Below are 25,046 nucleotides of genomic sequence, written 5' to 3'. Positions count from 1 at the left end.
ATGCTGAAAAAGAGGTGGAGTCGTCATTATTTCTTTGGGTCACGTGTCTACCCCAGTGGGTGGCGGGCATTTAAAGGGTTAATTTCAGGGGCGGGCAGGAGGTCTTGGGTTTTGGGGGAAGGCAACTGTCATACCAAGTATGGCCACCAGAGGGCGCAGCTGGACCTGACCTGCCCCTTCCACGCCTTGGTGACAGGGCCCACCACACCCTCCTGGATCCAGAAGAGGGGGCTGGCCTGGAGTAGCCAGGACCTCCCCCAGCCCTCAGGAGTGGCCTCTACTCCACTCCCCCTCCTGTCTGCTGGGTCATTCAGTCCCCACCCCGGTGACATCCTCCTCACACTCCCTGGGTGAGGTTGAGTGGGGGAATCTGGGGAGGGGGTTGGCTGGGAGTGGCCAGGGCGGCTCCAGTCCTTGGTGGCCCCACCCCCTCCCAAAAGTCCCTTCCCCAGGGCCGCTTTTCCTATGGCCTCTGACCCCCTCCTTCTCCCTGCCCCGATCTGCACATCCCTTCCCCAAACCTTCAGGGAGAAGCTGCGTGGGAGGAGGCAGAGACTCCCCGGCTCAGGGCTGGAGAGAAGTAAAGACACCAGGCAGAGGGACACGCCACCAGAAAGGGACCTGGGGAGACAGAGACAGAGGCAGAGAGACACACAAAGACCTGGGTAGAGGCTGAAGTGGGCCATGGACTAACACAGAGACAGACAGACAGACAAAGGGAGAGGGAGAGAAAGACAGAGGAGCAGACACCGCAGGGCCCAAGGAGAAGGGCAGCTGAGAGAGGCCAAGGACCGGGGCGGGCAGCGAAGCCAGGGCAGGGTCCAGCGGGCAGCATGGAGGGGCCTCTGGCCGAGATGTAGCGGCCTGGGCCAGGCTGGGCGGGAGAGCAGTGGGCACCTGGGTGGGGGGTGGGGGGCATGGGACAGACAGGCCTTCTGTTGCTGCTGCTGCTGGCTGGGCTGGGGCTGGGGGTGGCCTGGAGACCCCCAAAGGGCAAGTGTCCCCCCCGCTGCTCCTGCTCCAAAGACAGCGCCCTGTGCGAGGGCTCCCCGGACCTGCCAGAGAGCTTCTCCCCGACGCTGCTGTCACTGTGAGTGTCCGGCCCTCTGCGGGCCTGAAGGTGGGCACAGGGGTCCTGGGACCCCAGGGTAGAGTCGGGGTACCTGGGTGCCCAAGGAAACAGGGTCCCACCTGGATCCTGGGCAGCAAAGGATGTCGGGATGCCCGCACGGCGTGGGGCTGCCGGGACTTGATGGAGCAGGAGGGGTCCTAGGCACCTGGAAGGAGGGAGAGCCCTGGACCTGGCTGGGCGCTTTCCGGGACCCTCACCAACCAGAGGACAAGCGCCCTGCTGGGACGTAGGGGAAGCCCCGGGGTCAGGGTGCAGGCGGGCAGTCTGAGACGGCAGAGGGCTCTGCGTTGGGGAGCACAGCGCTGCACTGGTTCTCTCCTCACCCGCCACCGCCCACGTCCCCAGCTCACTCGTGAGGACTGGAGTCACCCAGCTGAAGGCCGGCAGCTTCCTGAGGGTGCCGTCACTGCACCTGCTGTGAGTGGGCCCGGCAGAGCCCAGGACACGCTGGAGGGCGGCGGTGGGCGGCGCGCGTGCCTGTGCGGCGTGGGGTGTGCGTGCAGGAGAGGGCGTGCGTGCACGCGTGCGTCCCTGTCAAAGTCCATCGGTCCCTGCGCGCCATCGCCCACGTGCATGTCAGGGTCCCTGGCCTGACTGGGCTGATGGCGGGGACAAGGCCAAGATATCAGAGAGGGTCCTCGACTGGGTCGCCTCTCTTCCCCGCCAGCCTCTTCACGTCCAGCTCCTTCTCCGTGATAGAGGACGACGCGTTTGCCGGCCTGTCCCACCTGCAGTACCTGTGAGTGGGGCCAGGGGCTGGGGCAGGTGGGCCTGGGAGGAGGAGAGGGGCTTCGGTGTGGTGCCCAGAGTAGGAGGCGGTCCGGGCGGTGGGTCTGGAGAGGAGCTGTCTGGACTAGGACCCTCAGATCTGCTCCTCAGATAGCGTCAGGGCTTTGGATCCGCTGTGTGACCTCAGGCTGTTCACCTCACCTCTCTGTGCTTTGAGATCCACAAAGGGCCCGGATAACCAGACTCTATTTCTGGCCCCTTCCTGGCTCACGGGAACCCAGAGAGGATGCCAGCAAAAAGGCCAGGGGAAGGAAGTGTTTGAAAGAACAGGAAACCGCTCCGAGTTAGGTGTTGGTGGGACTGATGGCGGGTGGTGAGGGCAGAGGCAGTGATGGTGGGGGGATCCTGTTGCTATTGGCGACAAAAGTGATGGCCAGCGTTGACTCGCCATCGCCAGCAAGGAGGCCACTGCTCAAGGGGATGGTCCTGCCGGTGCTCGTGACGGTCACCAGGGCGGTGGGCTTTGGTGTGGCGGCTTGTTGTGAGCAGGACGTGGGTGTCGGTGGTGCTGACCGTGGTGTTGCTATTGTCGATGTTTATAAAGCCGTGACGGCGACGGCGTTGGCCATAGGTGACGTGTCAGGATAACGGTGACGCTGGCGATTCTGATCAGTCGCGGTGCTGGTGAGGGTGGCGGGGTGTTCTTGGTGTGGATCTCGAAGGCCGGGCTGCTTGGTGATGCTCACCAGTGTGGTTTGGTGACTGGCGTTGACAGTGGACGTGTGGTGATGTCGGTGGCCGGGTGTGGTGCCGGGGTGGTGGCAGTTACTGGTGCGGGTAGGTGCCAGTGGTGGTGGTGGCGTGCTGACACCCGTAGGGAGGTCCTGGTGATGACGGTGGGCCCATGCTGACGTCGGTGACAGTGGTGACCGCGTTCACCGCGAGGCTGGCAGTGACGCGGGGCCAGGTTCACGGCTCTGGGGACCGTGACCTGGGCCAGCAGGGGTTTCTGGGGAGGCTCTCCCTGGGACTGGCCAGGGTGCGGGGAGAGAGCGGCCCCTTTCCTGGCCCCTGGCCTCCGCGGGGTGGTCCCGGCACCGGGGGACCCCTCGCCCGCCTTCCCTCCACAGCTTCATCGAGGACAACGAGATCGGCTCCATCTCCAAGAACGCGCTCCGAGGACTCCGCTCGCTCACACACCTGTGCGTGCCTCAGTCGCCCCCACCACCCACGGGCACCCCCGCCTGGCCGCGCCTCTGCTGGCAGCTGCTGACGCTCCTTCTCTCTCCCCACCAGAAGCCTGGCCAACAACCACCTGGAGGCCCTGCCCAGATTCCTGTTCCGGGGCCTGGAGACCCTGACTCACGTGTGAGGCTCCAGGGGCCCGGTGGGCGGGCGTGTGGGAGAGGTCGTGGAGTGGGGGGTGCCGTGGGTGCCACTTTGGGTCTGTGGCACAAGTTGCAACGGTCCTGACATCATCTTCCTGCCCCCGGGGGCCGTGGGGGAGGGGCGGGGTACGTGGCCTCCAGCGGGTAGAGGCTGGGTCGCAGCCCCTTCCTGGCCTCTTGCACCAGGGACCTCCGTGGGAACCCGTTCCAGTGCGACTGCCGTGTCCTTTGGCTGCTTCAGTGGATGCCCACCGTGAACGCCAGCGTGGGGACCGGGGCCTGTGCAGGCCCCGCAGCCCTGGCTCACATGCAGCTCCGCCACCTCGACCCAAAGACCTTCAAGTGCAGAGCCATAGGTGGGGCTTTCCCAGCGGGGAGGGAGGGCCCAGGGTTCCCAGAAGTTAGGAGAGGGGTCCGGCGGCCGGCGCAGAGGAGCTGGCCTCTCCCTGCCATTTCCTGGCCACAAGACCCCCGGGCACATGACATCACCACCCTGAGCCTCGATCTCCTCCTCTGTAAAATGGGGGTAATGAACCGTGAGGTAGGAGCACTGTGAGGAGTCGTGACACGTCGAGGCCCGCCCAGCACCAGACCCAGGCCTGGCAGGACTCTCGCACATGCTCCCGCTGGTCGTTAAGATACAGTTGGCTACTTCTAAACACGTCCTTCGACTTGTGCCAGGAACCGCACACACCACATTCCTCACTTGTATTTCTTTTCCTTTTGCTTTTCCATAAATATATTTTGGGGATCTTTGGGCACAGGGCAATGCAGAGAGCAGAGCAGTGACCAAGACACCCCTGGTCTTGGCTTCACAGAGCCCACAGCCCAGCCCCACACAGGGACAGCCCAGAACCCTCCGGGCCAGGATGGGCAGTCAGAGGCAGGGGGTCTGGGGTGGGATGAGGAAGAAATAAGGCCAGGGCAGAAGCCATGGGAGCTGAGGGAGCCCGGAGCCAGGGCCAGGGTCACACAGAACTGAGCAGGAGTCAGGAGTGGACATCTGAGCTCAAACCCGAAGAGTCTTTACACAGATGCTACTGATATGATCACAATGACCAAATCTGATCTACACGTGAGACATGTTTTTGGTCTGGGGGACTCACAGAACAAGGTGACTGAGCTCAGGGATCGCTCTGTGTTTGGAGGGGAAGGGGTGCCGCAGATCAGACCCCGGGCCTCACCCCTGCTAGACAAGGACTCTCCACCGAGCTCTACCCCAGCCCAACGTTCACTCTGGATTCGGTTAATCAACTAATACTCAGTGAGATCACAAATAAACAAGCCACACATTCCACAGGGAGTCGTGGGGAGGTGGGACCTTTCCTATCCTGCAGGATGGGGCAGAAAAGGCTTCTCTGAAGAGGGGATATCAGATCTGAACTCAGCTATGTGAAAAGGAGAGGAAGGGCACTCCGTGGAGAGGGAGCCGCATTGGCAGGGGCCCTGAGGCGGCCTAGAACTTGCCCTGTTTGAGGATCAAAAGGCCAGTGTGGCTGGGATGGTGCCTGGAGGGAGGGAACAGAGATGAGGTCAAGGTTGGCAGGGGCCCCACCATGCAGGACTTTGAAAGTCACGGGGAATAGACTTTATTTCAAGGGCGTAGGGGAGCCATGGAGGGTGTGGAGCAGGAGTTGATGGGCATTTTTAAAAGAACCTTCTCTGGGTGGGCTTCAGCTCTGACACCTGGATCTGGACGCGGGGTGACACATGATAAGCTGGGGTCACAGCATGGCACCCCACTAACGACCCGGGATCTTTTATGGCACCTTGCTAGGCCAGATCCCATAAAAGCTAAGCCGTGTAACAAAGAGGCTCAAAATACCATGAATTGAAGAGGGGAGATGAGGGGAGCCATCCAGGTGGGTGCAGCAGCCCTTGGGTACTGACCTCGTTTTCATGGTTGAAATCAGGTTTGACGCTTCCCTAGGCTGCGCTCCCAAGAAGGAGGGGAATTAGGTCAAGTCCAAGACAGGCTGTGTTTGCACCCCCAAGTGAAGCAGCGTCCGTTACCCTTCTGCTCCTGTCCGGCGGGAACTTGGTCCTGACATGACCACACCTCACTTCCAGGGAGGGTGTTGGTGGAGGGGCCAGGATGATGTGGCTTCTAGCTGGGCAGCCTGCTGGCCTGCCCCAGTCCTTTTCAGACAGCCGGCCACCTGGGCCACCGAACCTCCGTTGCTTCATGACAGCACGTAGCTGGCTGGCATGCTGTGGAGGCCCAGGACCACTAAGTGGGCCGTGTCTAGGGGTTATTTGACCATGCCACTCAGCTCACAAAAGCAAGGTGCTGCCTGAGTCAGTAGTGCTAGAGATGACACGATGCTGGGCTCCTGTGGGGTGAAGAGCGTCGGCAGGACCCTCCTTTCAGAGATGTGCAAATCCCGGCTCAGCAGTGAGGGCCCTTGGGTCCCTGGAGCCTGCCTGACTCTCTCCTGCCGCCCCCAGAGCTGTCCTGGTTCCAGACGGTGGGGGAGTCTGCGCTGGGCGTGGAGACCTTCTCCTACCAGGGGGAGCCCCACATCATCCTGGCTCAGCCCTTCGCCGGCCGCTGCCTGATCCTCTCCTGGGACTACAGCCTGCAGCGCTTCCGGACCCAGGACGAGCTGTCGGGTGAGGGCTCCTCCCGACCGTCCCTGGCCTGCCCACCGGCCCAGCAGCCTGCCCGCTGGCCTGACAGCCTCCTTGCTCCCCGACAGCGCCCTCAGTGGTGTCCTGCAAGCCGCTGGTGCTGGGCCAGCGCCTCTTCGTGCTGGCCGCCCGATTGTGGGGAGGCTCCCAGTTGTGGGCACGGCCAGGCCCCGACCTGCGCCTGGCCCCCATGCAGGCACTGGCCCCCCGGCGGCTGCTGAGGCCCAATGACGCGGAGCTCCTCTGGCTCGAAGGGCAGCCCTGCTTCGTGGTGGCCGATGCCTCCAAAGCGGGCAGCACCACGCTGCTCTGCCGTGACGGGCCCGGCTTCTACCCACGCCAGAGCCTGCACGCCTGGCACCGGGACACCGACGCTGAGGCCCTGGAGCTGGACGGCCGGCCCCATCTGCTGCTGGCCTCGGCCTCCCAGCGGCCCGTGCTCTTCCACTGGTCGGGTGGCCGCTTCGAGAGGCGCACCGACATCCCAGAGGCGGAGGACGTCTATGCCACACGCCACTTCCAGGCTGGCGGGGATGTGTTCCTGTGCCTGACGCGCTACATCGGGGACTCCATGGTGAGGCTGGCCAGCGGGGCGGGGGGCAGGGTGGGCCATAAACTGCTCTGGCCTCACAGGCTGACCTTTGAACTCTGATCCCATCCCAACACTGACTCGAGTCACACTGTGGCCCCTGGAGAGTCTCTGTGTCCAAATCACTGCCCAGGATTCTAATTCTACCCCCCAAACCTGGCTCCGCCTCCTGGACACCCTCCAGGACTGCCCTAACCTCAGCCTGTCCTCCCTCCCCATGCTGCTGCCCCGAGACTGATGGAGAGGCTGGGCCCTGCCCCCCCAGCACTGCAGCCAGGGGAGGGCCCCCCGCTCTAATTCTGGTGTTCACAGGGTCTCTGGTGGGGAACAGACTGGGGACAGGGGCAGGAACTAGGGCCCAGGAAGGAGGCTGGAGAGGGTGGAGGCTGCAGAGGGTGGAGGCTGGGCCAGGGTGCACTAAGAGGAGGCGGGCGGGCTGAATAGCTCTCGTAGGTAAAACTCACAGATGGTGTGGCCGGCCATTCAGTGTAGGGCCTGAGGGAAAGAGAGGGGGACTCACCAGCTCAGAACTCCGACTGAGCAGCCTGGGCAGTTGGATGGTCACACTGATTGAATTAAGACAGCTGTGGGAACTGGAAGACCTAGGGGCCTGTTTCCAAGCTGTCCCAAGTTCTCTGGACCCTAAGGATGACAGATAGACCTGCACCCTGCCCAAGGCCCCAGGCCCTAATTGGTTGCCATCCCCTCAGGTCATGCGCTGGGACGGTTCCATGTTCCGCCTTCTGCACCAGCTTCCCTCCAGAGGCGCCCATGTCTTCCAGCCGCTGCTCATTGCCAGGGACCAGCTGGCCATCCTGGGCAGCGACTTTGCCTTCAGCCAGGTGTTTCGCCTTGATCCCGACAAGTGGCTCCTGGAGCCAGTACAGGAGCTGGGGCCTCCGGCCTTGGTGGCTCCCCGTGCCTTTGCCCACGTCACCTTAGCCGGCAAGCGCTTCCTGTTCGCAGCCTGTTTCAAGGGCCCCACGCAGATCTACCAGCACCATGAGCTGGACCTGAGCGCCTAGACTGGACACAGGGGCTGGCATGGGGAGCAATGACCAGTCCTGTGAGATGCTGACTACAGGCCAAGTCCATCAGCTCCAGGTCCAGGCCTCAGCCCACCTCTTGGAGGATCTGGACCCACTGGGAGAAATGGAAGGTCCCCGCCTGTACTGCCCTCCCAGTCAGAAGCAGTATCTGGCGGGAGAGATGCCCCGCAACTGGTGACTCGGAGGCTCAGGCTGGGGCCCTGCTTGGAGCTGGGACACCAGAGTCAAGTGAGGAGGCGCTGGGCTCCGTGAGGTCTGGAAGCTCCCCCTTACCGACTCCCACCCACCTGCTCCCTGTGAAAGCTGGGGAAAGAGAAACCCTCTCCCTTCAAAGTCAACCCTGCCACTCGCTTTCACGGAGGCGTGCCCGACTCCGCGACGTCACAGTTGCTGGGTGGTTTTTTCCTGCCAGACCCGCTCATTCTCTCTGCTGCTGTGCGCATGTCTGCTGCCAGAGGCGGTGGCCCCGCGGTCCGTCTCTCTTGCGCGTGCGCAGGAGGGCGGGTTGTCCGGGGAGTTGGGATTGGAGAGGTGCGCGGGAGGCCGCCGGTGCCGCTCCCCGAAGGGCGGCAGGGGAGAGGACGGCAAGCGGGAGTTAAATAAATGCGCTGCGCACTGCCCTGCCCGTTGTCGTGGGGTCATTGGGAGCAGGGGTCTTGTGGATGGCATGGGGGTTGGGGTGACCCTGGAGCCTTCATGGCCAGGGGGAGGGCTCTGGAAGGCATTAAGGAGTGTGGGCTCATGGGACTTTCAGAGACAGAAGGGCGTGATTGCGGCCTCTTTTTAGAGGTCATGTCCCAGGGCCTTGTAGGAGATATTTTGGGATGTTTTGAAGGATTTTAGGCATTTTATGGAAACATTTTGGATGTCTTATTGGGTACTGGGGAGCCTCCAGGGAGTTTAAGACTCACTGGAGATTCTCACACCGTGTAGCCATTATATATTATTAGGGGTGTCATGGGGAATCATTTAAAGGTCTCATGGGGACACTTGGGTATTCGGAAAGGTTTCAGGTGGGGGAGGGGATCCTAGGTGTCTCACTGTCACAATCATAAAATTGAGTTCTCCGTGGTGGTAGGATGAGACCTTATCCTTGTTTTCCTGGGATGGTCCCAGCGTTCACCCAAGTGTCCCCGCATTCCAGCCGGTCAGGGCTCTCTTGCACTCTCAGAAGTGCCCCCCATGCACACTAGAACATCCCCGATTGCACCCAGGAGGCAGAGAGCAGGCCCCATGCCCTGGGCAGGCCCTGAGAAAGCAAGCCGAGCAGCTTTTCCCAGCGAAGACCCACCAACGGGCAGCTTCCGGCCAGCCCCAGCCCAGGCCAGGCCCTCCGGCCCACCCACTCCCAGGCACACACAGGGAGTCTGCAGGCTGCCTGGGCGGCAGGCAAGACGATTTTGTATTAGCCTTGAACAAAGAGCCTGCCCTCCCTTGAGAGGAGGGGAGGGAGGAGGTTACCCTGGAGTCTAGGCTTCTGTGCCCAGCCAGGACGTGGGGACAAAGAAGGGCCCTCTGTGTTCTTTCAGCTGGTGGGACCTCAGCAGTTGTGGGCGGAACCTAGGAGAGGTGATTCGGTTGTAGGGGCGGATGGAGTCCTGGGTCCCCAGTACACGCGGGTGTTCCCCGTGGTCCATGCCCACCCATCCTGTCTTACCTGGAGTGATGAGAGGCGGGCCATCCCCTGGCCGATGACTAGGAAGAAAGCAGGTGGTGAGATTCACCTCCACCCGTTTGTCCTCTCCAGGAGGGTGAGTGGAGGCTCTGCTCGCCCAGGTATGGCTTCCTGGCTACTTTTCCAGGAACTTAAGCATTTCAGAATTGGGGGCCCTTTGGGGAATTGTTAGCTATGAATAATACGTCTTGGAAGTTCGAGTGGAAGCACACTGAGTCTCATCCACTTTTTGGAAGACTTAAAGGCTCTTTGGCCCTGAAGAGTGTTTAGCCTGCAGGAGGCGAGGCGGGCATGCGGGGAACCATCTTACCTGGGCTTCGGACTGAATCTGCATTTGCATTTTCCGCCTGTTGGGGAGAGGTGAGCCATCAAGGGAGGGGACTCCAGGCTTCGCCCTGCCTGCCCCCACCCCACCAGCCCCTGCACTCACTCATGAGGACAATGATGCCGATGGCGCACATGACCGCCGCACAGATGAGTCCTCCGACCCGGAGGCTGTACCAATCTGGGAGAAAATCAGAGGGGAGCTCAAGGCCAAGCCGGGTCCTTTCTATCCATCACCCCCATCCATTTGATAAACAGGCACTGAGCACCTACCACGTGCAGGGCACTGAGGACAGAGAACAGAACAAAACCCAAGCCCGACTGGTGCAGCGCACATTCCAGTTTACACCCGAGCAAACAAGATATTTCTTGTTGGGTCAGGTGGAGATAAAGCATTCTGAAGGTAAATGACCAGGGCAGGGATCTGCAAGTCAGAGGGCAACTGTTTTAAAGAGAGTGACCAGGGAAGGCCTCTCTGAGGAGGCCACAACTGAGCAGCCATCTGTGGGAGGTGAAGGAAGGAGTGTGTGGATATATGATAGGAAGTGCTCCAAGCAGGGGGATCAGCAGGTGCAAAGGTCCTGTGGTTTGCAGTTGTCTTTTGTGCCTGAGGACCAGCAGGAGGCCAGTGTGGCTGGAGCTGAATGACAGGCAGTGGAAGAGGTGAGGGCAGACGGACAAGGGGAGGAGATGAGTGGAATGTGAAAGGAGAATGCTGGCTTGGGTGCAGTCCCTCACCTCCTCCAGGAATTTTTTCTAACAGTTGCCCTTCTAACAGTTGGTTCGAACCTAATGGCTTCTTGTGATCGTGCCTTGCTTTCTGAGTGTGTCTAACCACCTTGCTGGATGAGACTCTGCCCCAAGGTCACGTTGCCATCTCTTGTTCCTGGAATCCACCATGTTCATGGTCCGATGCTCCTTCCTATCCTGGCCCCAGAGTCACCCACACCAGACCCTCCACCCACCCTGTGTGGGGACCTGAGCACAAAATAGTATTGGGGGTTGGAAAGAGACTAAGTGGGGGGCCTGAGCTCTCACCATAGTAGAAAGGACTGTTTTTATCTGCAAGGAAAGAAAAAAAAAAAAAAAAAAAGGCACATGAGTCGAAGACAACCACAGTTTTCCAGGGTTCCAGGGATGGGTGGGGGCGCCCTCTGACTCACCTTCCGGGTCGTTGGCGTCCAGTGCAGGCAGACCTGGCAGGGACAAACGGGGATGTTGGTCTCGGCAGAGCCCTTGAAGGGTCCAGGGAGCCTTAGGGTCCTTGGGAGGGGGTCCCTGAATTTAGGGACCTTGAATTGGGGGACAGTGAATTCCCCAATGCCTGAGACACAGGATCCCACCCCGGTCTCACTGCCTTGGTGCGTCCACTCACTGAGACGTGGACTCGCCCACTTGTCCCCGCACCTTTGAGTCACTCCAGCATGCGTCACCTGAAATAGGTCTGGGTGGTTTGGGGCCACCGCTCGGGTGCCTGTTTCCAGACTGGTGGCTAATCCACGCCTTCTGCAGAGATGGGGGACTTTTCTTGTCAAGACGGCATATGGCTTCAGTTCCCAAGGCTCGGTTCCCCGAAAGCCAGCCATGGCCGTACCCACAGATTCTGCCGCATCCCGCCCCACCTGCTCTGGCATCTATCTGCTCACCAGCTCCCTGCAAAGTGACTCACCAGGATGTAAAAATGCAACTTCACACGCCTGCCCTGCGGGGCATCCAACCTCGCCCAAAGCAAGAGAGGAAAAGAAACGCGAATGCAAGCCAAGGGCTAGGATCCTATCCTGGTTCAAAGCAGTGCGCCCCTCAGTGCCGGCCGGAAACACGCCGCTGCAGGGACGTCGGGATTTTTACGCACACCCAAAGCGCATGCGGGCCGACTCTACCCAGCACCCTTCCAAGTGCTTTCCAAATATGAACTCGCTTCCTCCTTGAAAGGACTCCGCGAATGGGTGCTGTTAGTCTCTTCGTTTTTACGGATGGGGAAACTGAGGCACGGAACATTCCGGTGTTTTGCGACCACCCTGCCGGGCTTCCAGTCACCTCTTGGAATAAAGTTTAGGGACCCCTTAGAGGCCCCGCCCTGGACCCAGCCTTCTCTTCGAGGTTCTCAGAAGGTTGACGGTTGACACAGGGATGGGGAAGAAGGTGACTTTCCAGTTGTGTGAGGCTCTGCTAAAAGAGGCCTTGTCCTTGTGTGTCCCTTGAAATCATAAATACGACACAGTGTCCCTAAGAGTCACCAGCTCTCCAAGGGAGATAGAAAAACGCAGACACACACATCCACAAGGCTTGACACCACCAGCTAGGGGTCCAGGGGTGGCACTCACCTGCCAGGAGGACCAGCAGGCTGAGAGCCACCTCTCGCATGTTGAGAACTGACCTACGGGAGAGCGGGAAGCGGGGGCAGCGTTAGCCGGCCGCGGGATGCGGTCCCCTGCCTCTGGCTCCTACCGCCTTCCTCCCCTGCTGCCGCCCAGGCCGTGTGCAGGAAGCCTGGCCCTGGGACTGCTGGGCTGAGATAGGAAGGAGCCCCAGAGTCCAGTGTGGGCTGGGTGAGGGCCCAGGCCCGATGAGCACACAGCGTCCATGACTCACCGGACAGGGACGTCAGGCTTTTAGTGAATCGCTCTGGCACCTGAACAAGGGAGCATGGCCTACTCTATCTCCATCTCACAGATGGGGAAACTGAGGCTCTGAGAGGCAACAGTTGGTGCCCAAGGTCACTTGGCCAGGAAGCAGGATTTCAACCGGGCCTGGCTCCTCGGTGGCTGTTCTAACTCAGGACAGTCGGGGCCTCCGGGTGTTTTGGGAAAGAGGGTGTTAGGAGCCAGGTGGCAGGAGGCCCGGGTGCTGGGGAGTGTCTCCCATAGACAGCGTGGAGCCTGCCCGGCTCTGCCCAGACTTCACGGGCTTCAGGCTGGGGCCGAGCTTCCCCTCGGGCTGCTGGGCCGGGTGGAGGGAGGAGAGAACGCCAGGCTGGGGCAGGGGGTCGGGGGAGGACATTGGGTTGGTGCTGCTGGCATTCCCAGCTCCGCCCTCTGTCCCACCCTCCCCTGCCCGCCTGGCCCCCACTGAGCCCCTGGTCAGTCCCAGCCCTCCCAGCCTTGGCCTCCCTGGCCCAGCCTGGCCCACGCCCCTCTCCCTGCAGGCCCGGGGTTTGCTCCCCACCCAGGCCCTGGCCCTGCCAAGCTTCTCCTGGCGCCAGGCCTTCCGCTTCCCCAGGTAGGCCTGCCCGTCCCCTGGAACACTTTCCCTTCCCTTCCTGGCCGAGGGTCAACCTTATACCCGCACCGTGGGCGCTGCCGTAAGCCCCCACTGGCTCCACTGCCCCTGGCACGTGTTGTGGGCATCTTGACGGCCAGAGTGGACACTCCCTGGACACTCCCCGGACACACCCTGCACCAGACACTGCCCAGAGGCCTTGCTGTGCTTTCAACCCTTCAATCCCCAGCAAGCCCCGAGGCCGGCCGGCAAGTCCCTGTCTCACTGATGGCAAAACACACGCTCAGAGAGGATGTGCTCAGCAGCTGGGTTCCTGCCACCCCGGGCCTGGGAGTCCTCTCTGCTCCCCGGGGACACTGGCCCCACAGTGATTTCAGCGGGAGCATCCGTTTCTCGCAGGAAGAGAGGCGGTAGCTTTGGGGAGCGCGCCTCAGGCATCTAGACCCCAAAAGCCTCTGCAGGGAGCTGGGTGAGTGGAGGCAGGACATCGGAGAGGCTGGGGAGCCCATCGGCGGGCGCCTGCCTGAGGTCTAAAGCTACCCCCTGAGGTTTGTCACTCCTCGGTGACACCAACACTAGGAATAACAGCCGATGCTTGCTGAGCGCTGCTCGCCCCACGTGGCCTGTTCCCAGCTCTTGAGAGCCGTTCCTTCAGTTCGCCTTCACAGCGTGAGGAAGCTGGCACCATCATGATCCCACGCCGCTGTCGCTGACCCTGACACCCCTGAGAATTCCACTTAGTGCGAATGCTCTGCCTCCTGGGGCTGCTGGGTCTCCTCTTCAGCCTCTCCCCACGGACTTCTCTCCAAGCACCCCTGGCCTGCAAGGCTCCACTCTCCCCGCCATGCCTGAAATAACCCTGCGTCCAAGACCCGGGGTGACTGACAGATGCCTTAGCTGCACCCCAGCCTCTGCAGAGGGTTCCCAGCCTGAACACTTCAGGGAGGGGAAGCTGGTCTGCCCTCACTGTCTCTTCAGGCCTTAGGGCCCCAGCCCCACTCAGCTGACTGCAGGTGGGGGCAGCTGGGAGAGGGAGCAGCCCTGGAGATCCTGACACCCAACCTGAAGGCCGCTCCTACCACCTGCCCTCTGCTATCCCTCTACTCTTCCAAGATGGTGGCCAATGACCACAACTGCAGAGGTGGACATAGAGAGCCCTCCGCCTCCAAGTCCCTGAAGTCTAACTAGCTTCCTATTGACAGCTTCCCTGGCGGCAGCATCTCCTTTTCCTGGAGGTCTTCAGGATCCACGCAGGTCCCGTATGTAGGCGCCCACATGCCTGAGTTACCTAGTCTGCTCTCACCTACCCTGTTACACACCATGCCCCTAAATACCCCCCTACTTCAATACCCCCAGCCACCCAGACACCCCGATCCAGACACGTCGGTTCCGCTCGGACATCTCCAGTTTACGCAGACGCCGCCAGTCTTTCCAGATGCCACCTACAGGTCTCACCTTGCCCCAGCTGCCTGGCCCAGTCCCGGAGAGGAGAATGAAGGGGGAGGGTCACAGGAAAGGAGGGGGCTTCCTCCAATCTCTGGCCATCAGAAAAGGACCTTGGAGGGGGAAGGTTCTAGGGGGTCTTGGCGGGAAGGGGCCCTGGCGCTCACCTGGTGGCTCCTTTGGCAGAGCTGGGGTTCCGGAGAAAGCCAGCTGCCAAGCGGAGTCCTGAGCTCTGCCTTTATCCACAATGGCCACGCCCTGAGCAAACCTGGGCAGGTAGGGAACAAGTCAGTCTCCCTAAGACTCGGGGACTCCCCCACCCCATTCCTGCTCTTAAAGAGACAGCTCCATCCCCGCCCCAGTTACCATAGCAGGGAGTTCCCTGGGGTCACCAAGGCCCCAGCAGCCTCAGGTGAGGTGCAGGGACAGCAGCATGGGCTGGAACTTGGTCCCTCGAATTAGGGGAGGGACTTTCTCCAATCTCCTGAAACCAGAAGGAGATCTTGGACGGGGAAGGTTCTGGGGTCTTTGATGGCAGATCTCTGTTTGGCAAGGCTGTGGAGAGAGGTGACCCATCCGTGTAATGACCCAACTTCTTTGGCTTGGATTGTGCGTTTTGCTTGGAGGAGGGATCACCGGCAATTATGGGGGATTTAAAGTCCCCTTCCAGGCCACATCTCTCTGTTGACACCATTTGAGGGTCAGTAGAAGATGCTTTTAAGACCAAGGTTGTGAGGTGTAGGAGACACTGGAACCAAATAAGGGTCCTTAGACCAGGTCACCACCCCTGGTCAGCCCCCGGGGAGACTGAGGGCCAGGTCCCCAGCACCAGGTCAGATTCCCTAGCCCATGCTCCTTCCAAGGTGCTGGGAGCAAGATGCCCGGGTCTCCACAGTGGTGCTGGGTGGGGGCTGCCTCCCACTCCAGATAAGGCCGCCTGCCCTGTGCAAGGCCTGTCCTCCTTCCCTCTCCGGTCACCCCGCCTCACAGCATTCCTTCCGGCTGGGGTCTGCGGAGGCCCCCACATGGTCCCTGTTGGGGGTGCCCCCTCCCCCCAATTCCGCCTTCGTAGACAGAGGGACTTTTGTCTGGGGGCTGGATGGAGAACAAGGCACCATTGAGTGGCTGGCGAAGGATTGGGGTCACGGGGAGGGGCAGGGCCAGGAAAGGGGTGGCTCTGCACTGGCCACCAGCTGGACTCCAGGCGACCCCCAACACCATCGTGGGGGTGGGGAGGAGGGCAGCAGGCGCCAGGCCAGCGAGAGGGTGCTCTTGGGAGTGTGCAAAACAGGGCAGGGAAAGGGTATTTGGGGTCGACTCAGGGAAGTGAGGGCAGGGAGAGGAACCCCCCACTTTTTGTCAGGGAGGAGCAAGCATTGCTGGTCCAGATGCATGCTCTCTGTTATGATCTTCCCTCCAGCGGTCTCTCAATTCTGGGCCCTAGACTAGGACAAAGCCTCCTGCCTCCTCCACAAAATAAGGACCAGTCCCGACGGGGCGGGGAGGTGGGGGGCCTCAGGGTGCAGCTCAAAGCAGAGGAGCAGGGGAGACAGACGCAGAGGAATAAGGCCAGGGCAGGACAGGGGTGGTGGCGGGAGGATCTGAGTCCGGCTAAGGGGGTCTTTGTGTCCAGTCAGACAGCATCTCTTCCCCGGATGTCCCGTTGGAGGTCTCTGGGAAGACCCCTCGGTGGTCCCGGAGTGAGGTGGTGTCGCCCTCTGCTGGAAAGTTGTAGGAACTGCAGGCATCCGAGAATGGCGGCAAGTGGGTGGGGACCGGAAAGGCCGCCGCTCTGTCCTTCATCTCTACCTATCTGCCGGCGCAGAGGCCAGAGAGGCCAGGTCAGAATCCTGAATGAGGGAGGCAGGACAGGTGTGTAACCATAAAGCACGCTGGCCACTGGGCAAACTGGAGAACCACTGTCATCTCCAAAACGGTTGGAGCAAGTCTTGGTGGGTGGAGGGCTACCTCTCAGGACCTTGCTAGGGAAGAAGGCAGGGTGCAGGGACACGGCAGTGTGCTCTCGGCAAGGAGAAAACCGTTTTCCTGTGTATGGAGAAGGTATCGCTGTAGGTTTGCACCCATGGCTGCTGCTGGGGAGGGGACGGGGAAGAGACTCAGCATCACATGCTCCTTTTACCTTTTGGATTTATGTTCCGAAATGTACCATCTCAAAAAAAAAAAAAAAAAAAAAAAAGGTTAATTAAAATCATTAAAGAACTACATCTACACCGCTCCAGCCAACGACCGCCAAATTTTCCACAGATGCCAGGAATTTTGCTGAGTGTGTTGTTGCACACCCGTAATCCCGGTGACCCAGGAAGCTGAGGCAGAAGGGTTGCAAGTTCAAGACCAGCCTCAGCAACTTAAAAAGACCCTAAGCAACTTGGTGAGACTCTGTCCCTAAATAAAAATTTAAAAAGGGCTTGGGGGATGTGGCTCAGTGGTTAAGCACCCCTGGGTTCAATCCCTGGTACCAAAAAAGAAAGAAAGAAATTTGAATCTTTGGGGTGAATTCTCAATATTAAAGTGAACTAAGATTTTTTTTTTTTTAAATTATGACGTTCAAACAAGACACAGTTAAGAGCAGGTGTCCCTCTGGGAAATCTGACCCATCAGAGACTCCTGTCAATGCATATTCTGAATTTTTCTTTGCTACGGTCTTAGGTTCTGTTGCACAGATGTTTATAGGGCTTTTACTCAACCCAGGTTAATCATAAATTATTCCTAGACTGGACTTGAACATACCACATCCAAGTGTGCATTGGGCCAGAGCTGGGATTTATGACCAGAAGGTTGCTGAGACCCTGCGTACACAGATATCTGGGACCCTGGTGAAGTGCCCCAGGGAGTGGAGTTATGTGTGGTCATTTCCCTCCTGTCAGGGATTGGGTCTCTGTTGGAGAGAGCTTTCCAGGTTGATTTGACTTCAGACATATTTAAATAAGCCCACAGGCATTCCTCAGCATCTGCGCCTAATGAGCCAGGAGCCCCTTTGGGTACCAAACTCCACAGATGCTCAAGTTCCAAATTTAAAATTGAGTAGTATTTGCATAGAACCCACCCACACTGCTTTACATCATCTCTAGATTCCTTACAATACCTGATACAGTGTAAATACTACGGAAATGGTTGTTATACTGTTTCATTTGTGGAATAATGATCAGAAAAAAGTCTGTACATGTTTGGTACAATGCAGTTTTTTCCTGAATACTTTCACTCTGTAGTTGGTTGAATTCTTGGACGCAGAGCTGCAGATAGGAAGGGCTGACTGTATATATATTTTATATATTGATATATATTGTATAGATAACAAAATGCCTTAAAGTGTTTCCCTTCATTTTGCTTTTGAAATCATTTCTGACCTAGTGAAACTTTGATAGCTTGTCCTTACTCACAATCCTGGGAATTCTTGCAATATGAGAAAAACCAAATCTTCAGGTAGTTTGGAATGTCACATAGTTTTTGGGGACTATACTAAAGCACAGACTCAAAGTCTCGGATTTCAAAATTTTATTAATTTTCATTCAGTAATTTGGTGGGTCTTTGTTTAAGGCTGATTGTTTCTGTGGGCTCTTGGCCCTAGAGGGACCAACCTCACGTGTGGAGCCAAAAGTGACCCTGCCCAGGAGAGCAGAGGCTGAGAGGCCCAGTGATACTCCAAGGTCCCACTTCCTGGGCCCGAAGGGGACACAGAGGCGGATGGACAGGTGAATGTGGCTTGCTCGGGCTTTATGCAGCTGCCCCCTGTGGTCTTGGGATTCAGCTCCTGTGGAAGAAAAGCAGGAGCCAGGTGGCCCTGTCGTGCCACCTGGGGCCGGTGTGGCTGTGGGTACAGCAGCCTGGCTTCCAGAAGCCATGCATGAGGTGCCCCATAGGGTGACCTAGCATCTGTGCCCTCCTTGAGACCCACCCCGTGGCAGTACTCTGAGATCAGAGCCTGCTGAAACAAGCTAGAAATGTAGATTTTTATGATAAAATCTCTGGATTTTTAAATATTGGTAGCTGACTTTGAATTTCTTAATAGGACAAATGAAATGTGTCCTCTGGTTAGAAAAGGCCCCCGGGCCACCGCTTTGAGCTCCCCAGCTGAGGGGGTGGGCCAAATGGGGAGCGGCTCAGCATCCCCTTCCCCCACTGTCACTCATCCTGCTCCAGACACCTTGGCCTCCCTGAGAGTTCTAGAATATTCCACAGAATGTCTGCGGTGCTTCTGCCCCAGAGATTTGCAGCTTTAGCTCCCTCCACCTGGGATTCTTCCCCCCAGGTCTGCTTGGTTCACCGTATCACTTCTTCGGTTCCAGGCTCCCATGCCAGCTTGTCCTGGGCCCTGCTCTGACCACCCTCCTTACAGCCCTCACCCCAGCCAGCCCAGTCCTTTCCCTCCCCTATAACTTCCTTCTCCCGGAAGCACATTGCAGGCAACTCCTTTGGCCCTTTGGATGACCTGCCTCCCCTGCTAGCAGGTCAGCTCCTCCTGGTGAATCTCATCTGAATTATGCACCAAAATTTGACATGTAGTCAGTACTCATGAAATATTTGTTAAATTATGAAAGAAAGGGGTTCTTCCAGCTTCCTCCCTCCAGATGCCTGGCAGGAAGACAGAACTGCTAATGGGGACAGCTGGGCACTGGAGAACCAAGTTTGCTAAAGGCCGATTCCAGCTTCTTCTTCATCAGTGGGGGCCTTTAGGCTGATGGCCGGGGTGCTGGGTGTGAGCAGGAGTTGCCAGGAAGCAGGAGAGAGGCAGGCTACATACCTGGGCTCTGCACACCTGACATGGGGACTGTGGCTTCCAGGACAGGGAGCTATGGCCTCCTCCCAGCTGACCTCAGTCCCTGAGACCAGGGTCTCCCACCAGGGGCCCCGCAGCTGAATCCAATTATTATGCTTCTTATAATTCACAAGTTGCTATGGTTTGAATGTGCCCCCCAAAGTTCATAAAGTTGGGGTTCATTCCCTGATGTAGCCTTGTTGGGAGGGGAGAATTTTAAGAGGCGATGAGGTCAAGAGGGATAGATGCGTGTTGCCATCACAAGAGGGAGTTAGTTATTGTGAGAGCGGGTTATTCTGAAAGCAAGGTTTCGTCTCTGCTGACTTGTTCTCACCCTCTCCTGCCCTTCCACCTCCTGCCATGGCATGATGCTGCAAGAAGCCCTCACCAGATGCCAGTACCATGCTCTTGGACTTCCCAGCCTCCAAAGCTGGAGGCTGAACCCATTTCTGTTTGTTATGAATTAGCCCATCGGAGGTGTTCTGTTACAGCAGCAGAACATGAACTAAGACAGTGAACAACATTTAAAAACCAGGATATTTCAACATAACAAGCTGCATTTCCTGCTTCTCAAAAAGATCTGACCTAACTGGACCCACATTCCCACTTGGCAGCAGTAGTTGAACTGACAGGTCTGTATCTCTGGGTGGACCCTGGCCCCATCTCTCCTTGCTTTGAGGCTTCCCAGGAGGGAGGGAGAAAGAGGGGGACTCAAGGGTTGTTCTGGCCTCAGGATTGCTCCTGTCATCGCCAGTCTTCACCACCCACCTTGCCCCTGGATGGCCGCCAGGACTGATCCGGCCTCAGCGGAGTCTGGGGGAGGTTTGCACAGCAAAGAACCCAGGGCTGTCATCCTGAGGAAGAGAGGGTCTCTCCAGCCACACGAGGCAAAATGGTAAACTGGGGACACGTTGCTCATGTTTTATGATTCCCCTTCGGAAAAAATTGCTTGTCAACTGACGAAAAGAAAAGACCGAGTCTTTTGTAAATGGGCAGGCAGTTCATTAGGGGCAGGAAAAGATTTCTGAGACACCAGAAATCTCAAAACAGACAAGCAAACAAATCGCAACAAAAAACGAATGGAAATAAAGCAAGGGAGGCAAGCTATTGAGAGTTGGCGAATCTACGAAGGGTCTCTAAGTTCGTGCCTGGTTTCTCTAAGTTTTCTATAGTCAAAAATCTTTCAATGAAGAGTTGAGGGGGAAAAAATCAATAAAAGATGTAAACCCAAAATAAGCAAGTCACAAGATCAAAAGCAATTCCAAGAGAAGGGAGGGAAGAGTAATTTAGCACCCGGTAGCCTAAAGGTGAACAGCATCTCGCTGCCTGCGGGGAATGGCGAGTCTGTGCACGCTGTACACGTGACCACGGAGGTCATACACTGGCTCACGGCCCTCTGCATAAACGCTGTGTTCCTTTCTGGCCCCTCCCGCCCCCGTGTCTTATTTCCTCCTGGATCTGATCACAGGCTGTGACCCCTCAGTGCCCGGCCCGCCCCTTCCTCGCTGGGGGCGAACACCCTCTGGGCTGCCCAGCGCTGTTCTCCTGGGGTCCCCGAGGATCTGAGGCCTGAGCCAGTTGAAAGGGCAGGAAAAGGTCTCTAAGCGCTCAGGCCGAGGCTGGCAGCTCCTGCTGGCTGCAGAGGCCGGGCGTGAGTCTGCAGTTCTCGAGCTGGCTGGCACCTCCGCCAGGGGAGGCACTGACTCCACGGCCGGCGGGCAGCCCGGGGTGGCCATCTCGGGGTGCCCCCTGCCCCCCGGGGGCCTTGGCGTGCACGAAGAGGTGCTGCCCCACCGAGAGCCACAAGCCGTACCATGCACGTAGAGACTCTCGTCGATGTACCAACTATTTGGGGTGTCGATTGGCACCGGGCGGCAGCTGGGCCAGCGCTATTCTCCCAGCGGAGGAGACTGTGGCACTTAGGGCTTTGTCACTCAGGGGTAAACCACCCTTCAGGAAAGGTCAGAGTGAGGATTCCAACCAGGTCTGACTCCACATCCCGTGTGGCGGGGGTGGAGGGTGATAAAGGGACAATGGGGGCAGCGGGGGGGGGCATGTCACTATCAGGGTCCCAAGAACAGATGGCAGGGTTCCGAAAGCAGATAAGACCTCACAGAAGATTGCCAGAACCAAGGGCTGCCTCCATTCTGGCCCAGCCTCCATCCTTTCCTCCCGGCCTCCTGCTCCTATCCCTGCCCTGGGCTGTTCCCAGGGAGCTTGTGACCTCCTGAGTTAGTGCAGGGTCCTCCCAGGTGGGAGCCGCCCCACCCTGGCTGCACCTCACTCCTGGCCAAAGCAGAGTCCTCAGCCAAGCCACGACCTGCCAAGCCCCTCTCTGACCTCACCACCTCCTGTCCTCCACTCCCAGCCTCCCTCGCTCAGTGACCACACTGGCCAGCCAGCCCATCCCTTCATGCTGAGGCCACCCAGCCTCCCAGCCCTCACGTAGCTGCCCAGCTGCTGGATTCCCTGCTCCCGGTGTGCACATGGTCCCTCATCTCTCTTTCTGGCTTTGCTCCGCCCTCCTCTTCTCAAGGAGGCCTTCCTTGGCCATGAAACTTAAAGCCACTTTTCTCTCTGGGACTCCAATCCTCGTTCTCATTCTCTCCTTTATCTCATTTATTTTTTTCTGAAGTATCATGTCCCCTCATGCTGACGCATAAACACTTATCGGTTACACTATTGTCTCTCTCCCCCCTGGAATGTAGCTCCTCACAGGAGGGACCTCGGTGGTCCCACTCCTTGCTGTTTCCCCAGCACCAGAGCCTAGGGCCTGGCGCATAGTAGGTGCTCAGGAAATGTTTACTGAGCGAATCAGAGAAAACCATCCTTGGAAGTTACTGTATCCCAGACCCCATAATATGCCCCACCCTCCTTAAATCTAGCACAGCTTTAGGGGCACACAGTAGGCCCACAGGTGGAGAGGAAAGGAACTCAGAGCCAGACAACCCAGGTACACATGCTAGCTTCGGTATCTTCTCACCGAAGATGATGGCAAAAACCGCGGGGCATCCTGGGCCTCGGTTTCCCCATCTGCACAGTTGAGATAATAATAGCAGTCCCCCCCCCCCCCGCAGGGCTGCCCTTTGGATTCAATGGGACTGTTGTGGGGGAGGCTGACAGCGTGACTAATTCTGAAAGCTGGTGCCCTTCCTGGAAGGGGGTGGAGTGGGAGGGGTGTGGCTGTGTGTTTTCCAACAGCCAACAAAGGAACTCTTGTAGGCAGCGGCCCTCAGGCGTGGAAAACCAGCCACCCCTGTGGGTCCTAGACAAAAGTTTCAGGTCTCAGAGGGAAGGTTGGAGAAGGCATTTGCAATCTTTGAAGAGGGTTACAACAAGCAATGCTGCTGTGGAATATGAGGATACCGGAGGGGGCTCCCACTTTGCCCCTCCCGCAAAGAGCATCTGTGAGCGTGGGTTAGGGAGACCTCTACCACCCACAGCTCCTGAGAATAGGATGTGACGGGCTTACCGCCATCTCTGGGCTACAGAGATGGGTTCCGTGGAGTCCAGTGAAAGTGAAATACAGGAACTTTGTTCAACACTTGGGATAAGAAAAGATTTGGATTTTGGACAGAGAAGAATATACATTTGAGGACTGATAATTCTGCCGTTGTTTTGCCACCATAAGAAAAGCCATCCTACAGAGCTAATACTATAAAAGACCACCAACCAAGAGAAAGGCTGAGAAATCAAGTTAGCACCTTGATCAAACCATACCTGATCATATACTCACTCTGGAATTTTCAGTTATGAACTCAAATGTTTAGCTTAGTTTCAATAAGGTTTTTCTGTAGTAACCCAAATAATTGAACTATATACAGAGGAATTCTGTGGACCCAGAATCACTGCATTTTCACTAGGATATATCAAGATTTTTACTTAATTTGAGTGATTTTTTTTTTTTCTAGCTTAAACCAGGTTAAGAGTCTGTAGATGTCGGTGAGTGTTTACCTCAGCCAGGCCAGGGCTCTCTGTGCACAGACAAGCCTGGGCCCTGGGAACTTGGATAGATGTCCTTGAAATTAGTACAATGGGGCTGCTGGACCTGTTCTCCTTCCCAAATTCCACCCTGGGAAGGGCAGTGAGCTGAGGAGCCCCAGGGCTTGGCCAAAACAGAAGAGCAGGTGCCTGGGAGCACTGTCCTCTTGCCGAACATGGCGATGTGCAAATGCTCCTTTGCCTGGCAGGTGCCATGGGAGAGCGGGCGGCACCCAAACGTGCCCTTGAGGGTCCCGCAGCTCCGCCCGGGCTCATGGAGGAGGGCGGCAGTGCACAGCGAGGGCGGGAGCCACACCCAGCAGGGCTCCCCAGCCCAGGCCCACCGGCCAGTGCACCTGCCCTCCACAGAGCCGCGGCCCTGGACGGGGACAGGCAGGCAGCACAGAGCCAGTCACACTGACAGCCCTGCTGGCAGGGTGACGGGAAGCAGGCTGGGCACAGGAGCTGGGGCAGGAGGAGCCATGGAGCCCTCAGTGACGTGGGGAACACAGGCAGCTCTGGAGGGAGGAGGACAGGGCTAGGTAAGTAGGCGGCTGCTGCTCGGGGGCATTTCCACCAGACGAGGACCAGGGGAGGAAGGAGGGCTGAGAGGCCAGGGCAGGTCACAGGGCAGGGGGGAAGGGGAAGGGCCATCAGGAGGGTAGTGTGGTGACATAGTGGTGGTGGTGGTGGTGATGATGGTGGTGAAGGTGGTAGTGATGGTGAAGGTGGTGGTGATGGTGGTGGTGATGGTGAAGGTGGTGGTGGTGGTGGTGGTGATGGTGAAGGTGGTGGTGGTGGTGGTGGTGATGGTGGTGATGGTGGTAATGGTGGTGGTGAAGGTGGTGGTGATGGTGAAGGTGGTGGTGATGGTGGTGGTGATGGTGAAGGTGGTGGTGGTGGTGGTGGTGATGGTGAAGGTGGTGGTGGTGGTGGTGGTGATGGTGATGGTGGTGGTAATGGTGGTGGTGAAGGTGGTGGTGATGGTGAAGGTGGTGGTGATGGTGATGGTGATGGTGGTGGTGATGGTGAAGGTGGTGGTGGTGGTGATGGTGATGGTGGTGGAAATGGTGGTGGTGGTGATGGTGGTAGTGGTGATGGTGAAGGTGGTGGTGGTGGTGGTGGTGATGGTGGTGGTGATGGTGGTGATGGTGAAGGTGGTGGTGATGGTGGTGATGGTAATGGTGGTCATGGTGATGGTGGTGATGGTGGTGGTGATGGTGGTAATGGAGTTCATAATGGGTGTGAGATGACATTGCTTGAGCACCAACTGCGTGCCTGGCTCTGCTCTATATCCTGCTAGGTATTCTTATAATTCTCAATATTTTCTTCATGAATTCCCTGAAGAAAACTGAGTCAGTCGGAAACTCTGGAAGATCATTATCATTTCCTCAATGCATAGGACCACCTTCAGCGGAGCAGTTGCTGGGAGCTGCTTTTCACACACCATCATGTTAACAACCCTGTAAGATCAGGAGGTTATCGCTCCCTCTCTTTTACAGATGAGAAAACAGAGACCCAGAGAGGTTAAGTGACTTACCTGAGGACATCGAGCCAAGAAGTGATGCGCCTGGGACCAGAAACCACCTGTGGACTCCCCCGAGCCCACGTGCCCACTTGGCACCTTGCCACCCCACAGGCAAGACACCCTCCCATGTCCCTGCCTCCCCCAGCCCCTCCACCACCCACCTGCCTGGCCCCCTGCCATGGGCTTCTGAACCTTAAAGAGCAGCAAGAACATGCTTGGTGGGCGTGGGAATCACACAGGCCTCAAGGTTCCAAGTATAAAAGGTAAAAGTGGGGAAGCGGGCAACTCTGCTGCTCAGCTGAAGGCTCGGGCCGCACCCCAAAGACAGCGGGAGTCACGGTGGCATGTTCCCCACTGGCCCTGGGTGAACTTGCACAAGTCACTGAGCCTCCCCGTGCCTCAGTTTCCTGACTGTAAAACAAGAGTGCTAATGGCACTTCTCTGGCCTGTGGCTATGGAGATGGAATGAACCGACACCTGGCAGAGTCGCTCAGAATCCACACAGTGCCCTGAGCCTCCTGGCCTCCCGTCCCTCCCCCACCCTGTCAGACAGCTGGGACTGGGGCTATGAGCAGAAATGACGT

At 58.0% G+C, this 25,046-nt stretch overlaps 2 protein-coding genes across 3 annotated transcripts; one reads left to right on the top strand and one right to left on the bottom strand.

Moving 5' to 3' along the window:
* The first annotated feature begins 125 nt into the window (after positions 1 to 125).
* On the top strand, positions 126 to 8,136 carry Lgi4 (leucine rich repeat LGI family member 4). 2 transcript variants are annotated; one of them, XM_047527524.1, is made up of 9 exons: positions 133 to 1,090; positions 1,478 to 1,549; positions 1,800 to 1,871; positions 2,992 to 3,063; positions 3,158 to 3,229; positions 3,436 to 3,605; positions 5,698 to 5,862; positions 5,949 to 6,454; positions 7,180 to 8,136. In XM_047527524.1, the coding sequence occupies exons 1-9, from the start codon at positions 918 to 920 to the stop codon at positions 7,492 to 7,494; spliced, it is 1,617 nt and encodes a 538-aa protein (XP_047383480.1). In that variant the 5' UTR covers positions 133 to 917; the 3' UTR covers positions 7,495 to 8,136. The 2 variants fall into 2 exon arrangements, with proteins under 2 accessions (XP_047383481.1, XP_047383480.1); XM_047527525.1 differs by lacking the exon at positions 1,478 to 1,549 and having other exon boundaries at positions 126 to 1,090.
* A 748-nt stretch (positions 8,137 to 8,884) lies between these two features.
* Fxyd3 (FXYD domain containing ion transport regulator 3) lies at positions 8,885 to 14,442 on the bottom strand. Its single transcript, XM_047527688.1, has 8 exons — positions 14,347 to 14,442; positions 11,842 to 11,894; positions 10,681 to 10,713; positions 10,556 to 10,579; positions 9,624 to 9,698; positions 9,504 to 9,540; positions 9,176 to 9,213; positions 8,885 to 9,078 (listed from the first exon to the last, which is right to left on the bottom strand). Exons 2-8 carry the CDS (start codon positions 11,879 to 11,881, stop codon positions 9,059 to 9,061), a joined length of 267 nt encoding a protein of 88 aa, XP_047383644.1. The 5' UTR covers positions 11,882 to 11,894; positions 14,347 to 14,442; the 3' UTR covers positions 8,885 to 9,058.
* Positions 14,443 to 25,046: the final 10,604 nt, after the last annotated feature.

This window comes from Sciurus carolinensis, chromosome 16 (genome assembly GCF_902686445.1).
Source record: "Sciurus carolinensis chromosome 16, mSciCar1.2, whole genome shotgun sequence".
Taxonomy (NCBI): Eukaryota; Metazoa; Chordata; class Mammalia; order Rodentia; family Sciuridae; genus Sciurus; species Sciurus carolinensis.
This window is presented reverse-complemented; position numbering and strand designations above follow the sequence as displayed.

Coding starts and splice junctions, on each gene's coding strand:
- Fxyd3 (XM_047527688.1), bottom strand. CDS start 11,881: ATGCGAGAGGTGGCTCTCAGCCTGCTGGTCCTCCTGGCAG. Junction 9,699..10,555: donor AAACAGTCCTTTCTACTATG/GTGAGAGCTCAG, acceptor ATTTTCTCCCAG/ATTGGTACAGCCTCCGGGTC. Junction 9,214..9,503: donor AGATTCAGTCCGAAGCCCAG/GTAAGATGGTTC, acceptor CTTTCTTCCTAG/TCATCGGCCAGGGGATGGCC.
- Lgi4 (XM_047527524.1), top strand. CDS start 918: ATGGGACAGACAGGCCTTCTGTTGCTGCTGCTGCTGGCTGGGCTGGGG. Junction 1,091..1,477: donor TCCCCGACGCTGCTGTCACT/GTGAGTGTCCGG, acceptor CCACGTCCCCAG/CTCACTCGTGAGGACTGGAG. Junction 6,455..7,179: donor GCTACATCGGGGACTCCATG/GTGAGGCTGGCC, acceptor CCATCCCCTCAG/GTCATGCGCTGGGACGGTTC.